We start from the raw sequence: 13,880 nt of genomic DNA on the forward strand, positions 1-13,880 counted from the left end.
TTATTTCTTACCCTCATGGAAAGTTTCTGGCATAAGAATGAATGTTTACCCACTACTGCCAAGTACCTATCTTCTCACTGCATGTTTTTATCATAAATCACAAGTACCTCCTTTAAAGCTGCCTGGGTAACCAATGATAACATCTTATCAAACAACCTAAATACAGGGAGTTTATCTGGGGAATAAATGAGAGCCAGAGACCAATAAATCGAACAGGTTGACCATTTCAAAAATCAAAGGGTCCAGGGAAAAGAAAAGCCCTCCTCAACCTCAGTTTTAGACATGGAATTCATAAAAGCAGAAGGGCAACTCAGGGATCTCTTGCAGGACAGAAAGTGATTTAGAGTCACACACAAATTCCAAGGCCACAAACTCCATTGTCAAAGGTCAGATATTTTTTATTTCACCAACAGAAACTTCCCTACAAAAAAAGGAATGGCACCTCATATAAAACACAGAGTTATGTCTTGGAACCCAGCCCCATGTAATAATTAAGTTATAGCATATTTTAAGGTTCCAGATATTTATTCTCTATGTTGAATCCTCATAGCTTTATTATCCCATGAGATATGATTTTTTTCACTTCTTTCACACACACACACACACACACACACACAAAAACTAGGAAAGTGGTAACATTTTTCTGTTTGATATATTGTCTTTCCCCTCTAGCATCATGCTTGGGGTTGGCAGTTCCTGGTGCAGCCTTTCTGAAAGCACTGTTGTTACAGCATGCAATTGGTAAAGGCAATCGGGGGTTCCTTCTTCAGAACTTGTCAAGGGCCAACAGGACAGGATGTGAAATATCCAATAATTATCTAAATTCTACAAAGTCTTTCTGGTAACTTGGAATATTTTTGATAGTGAATGAACATTTGAGTTTTCTCAATTGAAGATGTTGTCTCACTAATCATGAACTCCCTAGGCAAAGAGGTCATTTGTCACTAATCTCTTTGGCCAAAATTCCTAACACTGATGGCAAATATTAATTGTATACTGGACACAAAAATGAAATAATGAGTGAATGAATAAATAAATGAGTGAATGAATAAGTAAATCAAGCATTCCATACATCAATATCTCACCAAAGCAGATATATCTTCTTTAATTATAGGTTCACTAATTTTGGGTTGAATGGAGATTTTCAATAGGACAACTAACTCTCCAAAAGACATTTGATGACACTGCCATCACCCTAATTCCAAAACCAGACAAAGATAACACCAAAAAAGAAAACTATAGGCCAAATATCTTTGATGAATACAGACGTGAAAATTCTGAAAAAAATTTTAGCCAACCGAATCCAACAATATATAAAAAAGATCCTATACCACGACCAGATGGGATTCATCCCAGGTTCACAATGACGGTTCAACATATGCAAATCAATCAATGTCATATACCACATTAACAAAAGAAAAGTCAAAAACCACATGATCATCTCAATAGATGAAGAAAAAGCATTTGACAAGGTCCAACATACATTCATGATCAAAACTCTTACCAACGTGGGTATACAGGGAACATTCCTTAACATGATCAAAGTCATTTATAACAAACCCACAGCAAATATAATACTCAATGGAGAAAATCTGAAAGCCTTCCCACTAAAATCTGGAACAAGAAAAGGATGCCCACTCTCACCACTGCTATTCAACATAGTACTGGAAGTCCTAGCCACAGCAATCAGACAAAACAAAAGAAATTAAAGGCATCCAAATAGGAAGAGGTATAACTGTCACTGTATGCAGATGACATGATACTATATACAGAAAACCCTAAGGACTCAACCCAAAAACTACTTGAACTGATCAACAAATTCAGCTAAGTAGCAGGATATAAGATTAACATTCAGAAATCAGTCGCATTTCTATATGCTAACAATGAAATATTAGAAAAGGAATACAAAAATACATTTTAAAATTGCACCCCCAAAAATCAAATACCTGGGAATACACCTGACTGAGGAGGTAAAAGACATATGCTCAGAACTATAAAACATTAATCAAGGAAATTAAAGAAGATGTAAAGAAATGGAAAGATATCCCATGCTCCTAGGTTGGAAAAATTAATATTGTAAAAAATGGCCATAATACCCAAAGCAATGCAATCCCTTTCAAATTACCCATCAAATTTTTCACAGAACTAGAATAACCAATCAAAAAATTTATGTGGAACCACAAAAGACAAAAGAATTGCTAAAGCAATTCTGAGGAACAAAAACCAAGCAGGAGGCATAACTCTCCCAGACTTCAGGCAATATTACAAAGCCACAGTCATCAAGACAGTGTGGTACTGGTACCAAAACAGACAGACAGACCAATGGAACAGAATAGAGAACCCAGAAATAAATCCAGACACCTATGGTCAATTAATCTTTGACAAGGGAGACAAGAACATAACATGGAAAAAAGACAGTCTTTTCAGTAAGTATTACTGGGAAACCTGGACAGCTCCATGCAAATCAATGAAAGAAGAACACACACTCATACCATTCAAAAATAAACTCAAAATGGATTAAAGACAAATATAAAACAACACACCATCAAACTCCTGGAAGAGAACATTGGCAAAACATTCTCTGACATCAACCTCACAAATGCTTTCTCAGGTCAGTCTCCCAAAGCAACAGAAATAAAAGCAAAAATAAACCTATGGGACCTAACCAAACTGACAAGATTTGGCACAGCAAAGGAAACCCCCCCCAAAAAAAAAGACAACTTACAGAATGGGAGAAAATAGTTTCAGATGATGCAACTGACAAGGGCTTAACCTCTAAAATATACAAGCAACTTATACAACCCAACAGCAGAAAAGCCAACAACCCAATGGAATACTACTCAGCCATAAAAAAGAACAAAATAATGCCATTTGCAGCAACATGGATGGAACTAGAGACTCTTATACTGAGAGAAGCAAGTCAGAAAGACAAAGACAAATACAAAATGTTATCACTTACAACTGGAATTTAATATACAGCACAAATGCATCTTTCCACAGAGATGAAAATCATGGACTTGGAGAATAGACTTGTGGTTGCCAAGGGGAAGAAGGGAGAGAGAGTGGGATGGATTGGGAGCTTGGGGTTAATAGATGTAAACTATTGCCTTTAGAATGGATTAGCAATTAGATCCTTCTGTGTAGCACTGGGAACTATATCTAGTCACTTATTATGGAGCATGATAGTGTGAGAAAAAAGAATGTATACATGTATATGTAACGGGGTCACCATCCTGTACAGTAGAAAAAAATGTATTAAAAAAATAAAGTCAGTCTCTATATCTTACCCTAAAAAAATAAATAAATAAATAAAATAAATTATATATATGAATGACGTCATCCTAATTATCTGTCGGATGGACATTTGAGTTGTTTCCAGGTCTTGGCTATTGTGAATAGAGCTGCAATGAACATGCAGGTGCATGTGTCTTTTTCAAGGAAAGTTTTGTCTGGATATATGCCCAAGAGTTGAATTTCTAAGTCATATGGTAGTTCTACGTATAGTTTTCTAAGGTACCTCCATACTGTTGTTCTCCATAGTGGTTGTACCAGCTTACATTCCCACCAAGAGTGAAGAATGGTTCCCTTTTCTCCACACCCACTCCAGCATTTGTTCTTTGTGGACCTATTAATGATGGCCATTCTGACTGGTATGAGGTGGCATCTCCTGGTAGTTTTGATTTGCATTTCTCTAATAATCAGGGATGTTGAGCATTTTTTCATGTGCTTGTTGGCCATCTGAATATCTTCCTTGGAGAAATGTCTATTCAGGTCTTTTTCCTGTTTTTCCATTGGGTTGTTGGCTTTTTTGCTGTTGGGTTGTATAACATGGATGGAACTAGAGACTCTCATACTGAGAGAAGCAAGTCAGAAAGACAAAGACAAATACAGTATGTTATCACTTACAACTGGAATCTAATATACAGAATGGATTAGCAATGAGATCCTTCTGTGTAAATAAAATAAAATAAATTATTAGCACAAGAGAAAATAACAAAGTGAAAAAAAAAAAAGGACCGGGATATGCTCGGAACACCAATGGAACAGTAGCAGCAGATACATATTGATCTGGGACAGAGACTAAAAAGATGCTTGGAAATAAGAATATCAATAATGAGAAATACTGCATCAGGAACTCATGGCAAACAAAAGGATGCCTTCAGGCCTGTCAATATCTCCTAGAAAATTTCCTCTGGAAACAGAGTATCTGAAGAGGTATCTATTACACACCTTATTTATTACACAGGCTAATAACTATCTGGGGGAAGAAGTCCTCTTTGACAATAAAGAAATGACAGAGACTAGAGGTGGGGACCTGCATCTGTCTTGGAGAGTAAGGAGCACATTTGGCCTGGCAGGCTTATTTTCAAGACACCAACATAAATGGCAGAGTTCCAGCTTACTATGAAGGTAAGTACTGGAAGCCCCTGAATCTGATCTAAAGGAGAAATGACCATCAGGGAGAATGCTGGTCTCTTAGCTTTCCTCATTCCCATCCATATTCCTGGCTGTAAATGTCTACTCTACAAGCATGCTAACATGCCTTGGTCAACTCCAACAGGTCCTCTTGGCTTGAAAAAATGTTCCAAACGCTCCCTCCAAACAATCAAGTGCTCTTTTCCTATTGCATTTTACTTGAACTTCCATCATAGTACAAGTGCTCAAGATCATCCTTGTTTTTTGAGATGACCTCCCCATCACATTGCAAATTGCTACCAGAAAATACAGTTGCTGTAATCAAGAGCTCTTCCTGTCAAAGGAAATAAAATTTAAGAACCTATTAAGTGTCTGTCACTATGGTATTTGTTAGAACCATTTAACAAACATGTCTAGTTCTCAAAAATTCTAGGCTAACATGGCAGAACTGCATCTCCTCGTCACCTTAGAGCTGCTTGAGGACTGATAACTAGTTATAGTCAATGAGCTGTCACTTAAAGGGATACATGTCACTCCATGGCCAGAATATTTAATAGCTGATACAAGACCTTCCAAGCTCTCTTTTCTTCTGTCTCAGTGACCAGCAATGTTCACAACAGTGACTGTTCCATCAGCTTAAATCCTAAAGTAGTTATGATGAGCAGAGCACCACTCAGTGACCAGTGAAAGACATATTATATGAGCAACAAATAAAACCTGATTATTTTAAGTCATTCATATTTAGAGTTGCTACTGCAGAACATCCTAACCTGACTAATATGAGGGTCTTGATAAATACTTCCGCATGTATTATTTGATGGTGTTCACAATAACCTATAGGTATGAAAGATATGAGCAGTAATTTATAGATGAGATTTAGAGAAGAAAAACATTAGCCCATGGTGAAGTAATTTTATTCATTTCCTCATTCAATACTTATTGAGCAAAGCTCTGTGCCAGACTATGTTTGAAACAGCCAAGATAGAGTAGCGAATAAAAGAGAAAAAGTCTCTGCTCTTAGAGCTTACATTCTAATAGAAAGAGATAAATTTTTAAAATCACATTTAAAAGCAGAAAATCCGATGGTGATAAGTAATATTCAGAGAATTAAAATTAGGTGATATGACCAAAAAAGTGGGGGGGGGAGCTAATGGCATGAATCAGAGAATGCCTCTCTGAGCTGATCATTTTTAGGCTGAAATCTAAATGCCAAGAAAGCCAGTGATGCAGATATCAAGAAGAAAAGACCTCTAAGAAGGAGCAAGAGTTCACGCAAAGGTTCTAAGGCAGAACAAGCTTGGTGAATAAAAGAAAAGGCAAAAGTTTGGGTGGCCATCTCCTAAGGGACAAGGAAGGAAATGGTACAAGATAAAGTCAGAGAGGCAGAAAGGAGGAAAGTCATATAGGGTTTTATAACAAACTAAGGAGAATGGATTTGATTTTCTGCATAATGGAAAACTATGTGAGAGCTCTGGACAGGTCTATGGGGTTCCTTTTTTTAAAAGCTTGCTCCCATTGCTCTGTGAAGAGCTAGTTAGTAGAGCAAGCCTGGGGCAGCAGGTCCAGAATGGTGGCCACTGTGGAAATCTGGCAGTTTGGTAGTCAGGCATATGTATGCACAAAAGTGGACAGACTTAGGACAGGGTATGAAGGGTAGAGTCAACAGGTCTGCTGTACAAAGTGGAGGGATGAGGGAAGGAAAGAAACCCAGTATTTCCCACAGCTTTGTGGCTTGAAAATCCAGTGCTTTCATTTGCTGAGATGCAGGAAATGGGAAGAGGAGGTTTGCAGAGGTGGAACGAAATCAAGTTATTTCTCATGCATGTTAGTATGAAATGCCTATTAAACACCTATGTATTGATGTCACATTGAATATATGATTTAGAAGCTCTCGAGAAAGATTGTAACTGGGTAGTAATTTAGGAGTTAATGACATAGAAATGCTATAAAGTCATAATATGGAATGAAGGTATTGAAAAAGATCATAAAGGAGTTCCCATTGTGGCACAGCAGAAAAAAATCCAACTAGCATCCATGAGGATATGGGTTTGATCCCTGGCCTCGCTCAGTGGGTTAAAGGATCTGATGTTGCCATGAGCTGTGGTGTAGGTCACAGATGTGGCTCAGATCCAGAGTTGCTGTGGCTGTAGTGTAAGTTGGCAGCTGTAGCTCCGATTCGACCCCTAGCCTGGGAACTTCCATATGCCATGGGTGCTGCCCTAAAAAAGGCCAAAAAAAGAAAGAAAAAAAACTAAAAATAATAAAATAAAAAGATTATATAGATAAACAGGAGAAAATGGTCCAGGGAAGAGCTCTACATTACTCTAATCTTTAAAATATCAGCAGAAGAAGAATAAATAGGTAGCTACACTGGGCAGGAGTAGTCAGAGAAACACAAGAAAAATCAGGAAATACAGTGTCTCAAGAGTTCCTTAGTAGCCTAGTGGTTAAGGATCTGGCATTGTCACTTTGGTAACTCAAATCCCTGCTGTGGCATGGGTTCAATCCCTGGCCTGGGAACTTCCATTACGTTGCAATTTGTGGCTGAAAGAGAAAAAAATAAAAATAAAACAGAAGAGGAGGATGTAGTCAGCTCTAGTAAATGCTGCTGAGAGGTCACAGATGATAAGGAGACTCAATTTAGCAAAATGGAGTTCAGGGTTGACCTTGATAATTATACTTTATAAATGATGAGTATAGAAGCCTTAGTGGGAGGGGTTGAAGAGGGTAAGTGAGGTAAGTGAAAAAAAAACAACCCCAGGCAAGTCAACGAAGAGGTTTGCTGTGAACAAAAGCAGAAAAATGTGCAGTCAGATGAGAAGGAATCGAGGATCAATGGAAGATTTTTTTTTTTTTTTTAAAGAAAAAGATCGTATTCCTATTCCATGACCTACAGGGGAAGTCCAAAGCCCTCATCAAGATTTCTGACACTCCCAAGAGGAGGCTGCGGTGACTGTGACACATGGATGTCTGTTTAAGTGCATTTTGCAGGGCAGAGAAAGGCAAGGAATGGTTTCCTCTGCCTCCTGCAGGTCACGAAGTCTTATATACACTGTATCACTCCTGTTGCCCCCATGTTAACTTGTACTCCAGTGGGGTGGGAGGAGGGAGAGTCTCACCCAGCTTTCAAGAGGGGAGATTTTGCTGAAGGTTGGAGGGTCATGAAGAAGACACGGATTGCATACTATACAACAAAACAATAATAACTAAAAAAAAAAAAAACAAAAAAAAAACACTTCACATTAAATATTCCAATCTTTAAAAGTACTTTCAGCCATCCTTTCACCAGCCCCTGTCCTCTGCAGTGGCAAGTCTTGTGCTCTCTGGCTGGTTTCTCTCTCTTCCCTCTTTCTCTTTCTCTCTTTCTCTTTCTCTTTCTCTCTTTCTCTTTCTCTCTTTATCATTTTTGGCTGCCCCATGGCATGGAGTTCCCAGGACAAGTGCAGCTATTGCAATGCCAGATTACCACTATGCTGGGCCAGGATTGAACCCTCATCCCAGTGCTCTAGAGATGCCTCCCATTCCGTTGCATCACAGTGGGAACACCTCTCTCTCTCTCTCTCTTATTCTAACTTTTCTATTTTCTTTCAGACAAAATACACCAACAAAACAAAACACGTGAGTATAGATTTTTTTTCCTGCAGAACTACTTAACTCTTTTCTTGGAAGGGGTACCCACTGAGACCCACACCCTTGCCTTTTAATCCAAACAACACAGTCCTCTTTCTAACTGCAACTCTGGAGCTAGTTCTTACAATAACACATTTCCCATTTTGCTCCATATGTATAAATCACCAGGCAGAGCACCTGTCCTCAAAAGACTTTCAAGCACCAGCTCTTGTCTTCCTCCTTCAGTGAAAAAAATAAGAGCAGGGGCTTTGTGTATTCTGATGTTATTTCAACAAGGCCTTTCCGCACGGCATCACCTTAATTATGTCTAAGTTGCAAGATATGGTGCAGCTGTGTTGGGAGGCGGTTTATTACTTTTGTCTCATGTTAGGATAGACCATTAAGAACAGAGTAATAAGTCATCTATAACATTCCAGAATTTTAGATTGTGTTTATTTTCAGATTCAAAAGAGTTCTGCCCCCTTAAAATTTTTAGCTCTCAGCATGCTGTTTAAGAAATGTCTCTTTTTTATCTAGGAATTTTGTTACAATATATAAAAGATAAGTGAGATCTGACCTACTGCGACAATCAGAAATTTGCATCAATCTGAGATTGCCAGTCTTTAGCCAGAGAACAATAACTTATAAATATACAATTAATGGCAAAGGTATTTGCACATATATCAACACACTTCTCTAACTTTTACCAATTTTTGCACTTCTGAGAAGGCCATTCAAAATAAAATTTATTAAGAAAAGAATGGGGAGTTCCTGCTGTGTCACAGAGGGTTAGGAGTTTGACTGCAGTGGCTTGGGTCACTGTGGAGGTGCAGGTTCAATCCCTGGTTGCACAGTGGGTTAAAGTATCCCATGTTGCTGCAGCTATGGCAATGTTTGCAGCTATGGCTCAGATCCAATCCCTGGCCCAGGACCTCCCATATACTATGGCCATAAAAGGAAAGAAAGAGAGAGAGAGGCAGGCTGGGAGAAAAGGAGGGAGAGAAAGAGTAGCATTCCTTTCTGAGTGAAGAATTCATTTTTATATGCCAGTGTCATTAGGACAAAGAGAAAGATGCAAGAATCAGATAAATACACAACAGGACAAATCTGGTATTCAAGGAGCCCCTTTCTTACAGGTTACAGATTAGGCATTTAAAGATATTTAATCCAAGGAGTTCCTGTGGTGGCTCAGTGGTTAACGAATTCTACTAGGAACCATGAGGTTTCGGGTTTGATCCCTGGCCTTGCTCAGTGGGTAAAGGATCCCGAGTTTCCGTGAGCTATAGTGTAGGTTGCAGACAAGGCTCGGATCCCTCATTGCTGTGGCCCTGGCGTAGGCCAGCAGCTATAGCTCCAATTGGACCCCTAGCCTGAGAATCTCCATATGCCACAGGAGTGGCCCTCGAAAAGGCAAAAAGACAAAAAAAATTTTTTTTTTAAATTAAGACATTTAATCCAAGAGAAGAAAGACTCAGAATCTTTAACCCATTATGCTCATGTCTATATTCATGATTTGAATGATAATGGAACCCAGACCAAATGCCCACCAAGCCAGCACTACTCACACAGAGGCATCAACCACAACCCCTGGAGTTCCAGCTGAGTGCTGACAGCCCAGTAATAATGAAAGTTGAGGGAGAAAACTGACCATAAGCCATACATCAATAAAAAGTCTTGACTGACCTCCAAATACCCAATCCCTGCCTGCCAGGTACCCTTGCTCCCACTTTAAATTCAACCTCTGTTTTTCCCCAATAAGAACAATGTACATTTTCTCATATACAAAAATATTTCATCCTAATGTAAGGAAAAGAGTTCGATTCTTTCTCTTTTTGGCACTGATGTCTCTAAGTCCTTCAGTGTTACCATAGGCAATGTGGACTTCAAATTCTACACCCATTCATGCATGCACACACAGAGAGGGAAACACTGCAAGTGGAAATAAATCACGCAGACAAAATCTTTTATTATCACTTTGTTATAAAAAGTTAATGGTAAAATAACTCATGAAAAGAACTAGTTAGCTAAAAATAATACCTTGTGGGGATTCCCCTGTGGCTCAGCAGGTTAGGGATCTGGCATTATCACGCAGTGGCTCAGGTTGCTGCCATGGTGTGGGTTTGATCCATAGTCTGGGAACTCTGCATGCCACAGGTGCACCCAAAAAGAAAAAAAAAAATACCTAGTATACTTGGAGCTAAATGTAACAACACACAGTTACAGTGCACAGAAAGATTGAATCAGAAAGGCAACATTGCTTCTAAACGCTCACCTGTACAAGAGAAGTCATCCACACGAATGTATCCTGGGACACAGTCACAGCGATATAACCCGGGCAGATTGACACACACGGTGTTGGCATGACAATAATGCATCTTAGCTGCACACTCATCAATATCTGAAGGGAAAAAAAGCAGTATCGCAGTTAGTCAAATGATTGAACCAGAATGTAATCATCTAATCATGAAATGAGAAAAGGCAAATGCCCACTGGAGCCGAGAGAAATAGCAATATGCATTAAACACAAAAGCTTAAGCACCAATTCAGCTGGTGCATCAGATCCCATCTTGAGTGAAAATCTTCCTAGAAAGATGCATGGTAAAGCACCACAGTGAAGAGCCCACTGTATGAAGTAAGTATGAAGACTGAATCCATCGTTATTAATCTCTCCCCAAGGAGGACACTTGATTTAAATGTCCAAAACCAAGGAGCTCTGTGTCCAGGCACTGATATCCATTAATATTTATGAAGTGTCCACTGTACCTGCTGTTGCTTTTATCAGAGAGATCAAGGAAATCCAGCCCTTCTCTGCTTGTTTTTCTTACTAAGACATGCTTTAATCCATCTGTTACAAAATGATGGTGTAGCCACTTTTTCCCCATGTTGTACTCTGAATACAGACAGCAGCTGTTGTCTAATGCAAATTCATGTCTTTCATGCTGTGACCTGGGGATGCATCCCATGTGATAGGAAAAAAAGGCTGATTCAACAAAAAGACCCTTTTCACTTTGGAATGGAGGTCAGAGCATCACCTGCCATCCCTTAAAAAGTCCATGGTAAGAATTTAAATGACCTACAACCTTAAGGACAGAGTTTAGTCTTTTCTGGAGCTGATGTTTTCAAAGCTGGCTTTATGTTCATTTTACTCAGACTGCTAATGTGTGACAGCCAGGGACAGGGAAGAATATAAACACATCATGGGAATCCAAAATAAAAAACATGAGTTCTAGCTCCAGTGCTGAGAGTTACTAGCAGATTACTTGCATTTAACCACTCTGAGTCCCAGAATCCTCATCATTTGGTCATAAGGGTCATTTCAGAACCTACTGCTTTAAATCTTTAAATGCACCATCTAATTTAATCTATATACAATTTAATAAGTGAAGTATAGTACTACCCTCATTTTAAAGTCTAGAAAATTGAGGCTTAAAGAAATTAAATGGCACTACATAATCCTACTGGATAATTTATACCCAGGATTTGAATTTAGAAGTCAAACTCTTACTATGATTTACTTCATGAAAGAAAGAACTAGTCAAATATTATTAGGATTATTTTAGTGATTATTGAAATCCTAATACTCCTTTAGTCCAGAAACTCTAGATAAAAACAGCTATATTGAATCACTAGGAAACTCACTTATCTTACTTTAAAAATAGATGGATTTAGTTCCCAATAACGGACCCCAAAACAACATCAGATTCCTTTCAGTGCTAAAGATCCATCAGCCTATAAATGAAATATGGGGTGATTGAGGCCCTAAAAGAAGACTCATAGTTAGCAAGACTTTCATAAATACAAGAAACAAACACCAGAAATTAGTGAAATAATTCAGGCAATCAGCAGTGTTCTACCTGCCCAATATCATGTGCCCCAAGACAAATGGAATACAGGAATATAAAAGCTATGTAACAAGATTACATCAAACCTGAGTATGGAGGGGACTCTCCCAGGAATCTAAGGTAGGACAAATAACTTTGTGTATTTCAGAGCTTTCTGGCAGTCAAGGCATTAGAAATCCTTTTTCTTTTCTTTTCTTTTCTTTTTTTTTTTTTTATTGCTACACTGGGGCATAAGAATGTTCCCGGGCTAGAGATTTAATCAGAGCTACAGGCCTATACCACAGCCGCAACAACACCAGATCCTTAACCCACTGAGTGAGACCAGGGATGGAACCTGCATCCTCATGGATACTATTCAGGTTCTTAACCTGCTAAGCCACAGCAGAAACTCCCATGGCATTGGAATTCTTAAACGAGTTGGTTCCTTACATCATTGAAGCCTTTGCTTTACAGAAGAGTGTGTATAAGGAAAGTCAAGGGGAAAAGTGTTTCCAGAAAGGTCAGTTTTGTCACCTGATGCTGAGGAAGTCGAATAAGACAGAGACAGAATTAATCATGAGATTTTGCAAGAAGTTCACCACTGACCTGACCTGATAAGCGTGGTTTCAGGAACGTGGCAGGGCAAAGCCTGACTGGAGTCAATGCAAGAAATGAATGATGAAGGGTACAGAAAGGCAAGGCAAATTGTTGAGTTATTTCACCATAAAGAGAAGAAAAATTGAAGCAGTAGCTCTAGAGAGACGATGCCGTTAAGAGTCTTGAGAAAGATTCTCTTGCGACAGAAAAGGTCAGAGCATGTTTACATGTTGTTGGGAGTGACTCAACACCAGTGAAGAAAATTGATGGTAGAGGAGAACAGATCTTTGCAAGAGCAAAGTCCTAAGAGGGGGCAAAAGAAGTTGATTTCCAGTCCACAGATGGAGTAAGTCATTTTTACAAGGAGACTGAATCCAAGAGAAAAGGGAAGAGGTGAAGATAAGTTGGCATATCTGGTGGTAGGAAGATGAAGTAGTTCTCCTTCGCTTGTTTTTATTTTCTCAGTGCAATGAGAAGAGAGAGTAACATCCATGAATTAGAAAAGGAAAGATGTATTGGATGTTTAAGGAAAGGGGAGAAGGTATGAAACGGTCATTAGGGAAAGAAGGAAAGAGAATTTACCAGGGAGTATAGCAGGTGACTGACAATGCTTATGTGACTTGTGGCCATAAATGTTAAGTGAGAGCAGTCAGCACTCCCATGTGATTTTTTTTTTTCCAATCTCATTAGATATTCAGGGTAGTTACAGATACGTGGAAAGTTAGGTGTAACCAGAGATGAGTTTGTAGACAAATAGGATGGGTAAAAAGAGAAACAAGGGAACTGGGGTTATCAGGAAAGAGCTGCTGATAATGAGGTGCCAAGGAACCTCAGCTATTAAGGACAGGAGAGAGGACACGAAGAGGGGAGGGTAACAGTTGAAATGGACTGGACATTATGGTGGATCTGTGCTGTCCAGATATCTCTCTAGAACTAAAGTGTTTATTCCCCCTGCCTCCAAAAGGACTGTCTGCTAATGATCTCCAGCTATCAGCCTTTTAGGAAAACTGTCCTGGCCTAAAGCAAGCTGCCTGACCCTTAGTTACACTCTCATCTTGAGGGCAACCTTCAGTGAAGGCTGGTTCTCCTTTATCCCAACTCAGGATACTTGTAAAGGACTCTCTCAGGTTCAGAGAACTCAATGAGATGGAGCTGACTACTTCCTCTGCCCAATCCTGTACCTTCCTGTGCCCCCAGGTATTCACCCCTACAGCACTCCTTAATAAACTTCCCACATGCCAGTATCCATCTCATCAGTCTTCATCTCAAAGTTTGCTTCCTAGGGAACCCTAACTGCAACAGGAATCCTAATGGAGAGGAATTATTACAGTGAGGGTACTGGAGTGAGTGAGCTGGAAAGCTAGGAGATAGAGTTATAGAGTAATGTACTTGACATTAAGATTTTGGAGGTGATTTAGTGATTGCTGATTACAAGGT

The 13,880-nt window shown here is 39.2% G+C and overlaps 1 protein-coding gene across 2 annotated transcripts in view; it reads right to left on the minus strand.

Moving 5' to 3' along the window:
- Positions 1–13,880, minus strand: part of NELL1 (neural EGFL like 1) — a 936,230-nt gene that overhangs the window by 479,104 nt on the left and 443,246 nt on the right. For both annotated transcript variants that reach the window (XM_047776133.1, XM_047776134.1), the window contains exon 13: positions 10,298–10,423. In XM_047776133.1, coding sequence (XP_047632089.1) covers positions 10,298–10,423 — 126 coding nt within the window. The remainder of the gene's footprint in view (positions 1–10,297; positions 10,424–13,880) is intronic.

This window comes from Phacochoerus africanus, chromosome 4 (assembly GCF_016906955.1).
Source record: "Phacochoerus africanus isolate WHEZ1 chromosome 4, ROS_Pafr_v1, whole genome shotgun sequence".
In the NCBI taxonomy this organism is placed as follows: Eukaryota; Metazoa; Chordata; class Mammalia; order Artiodactyla; family Suidae; genus Phacochoerus; species Phacochoerus africanus.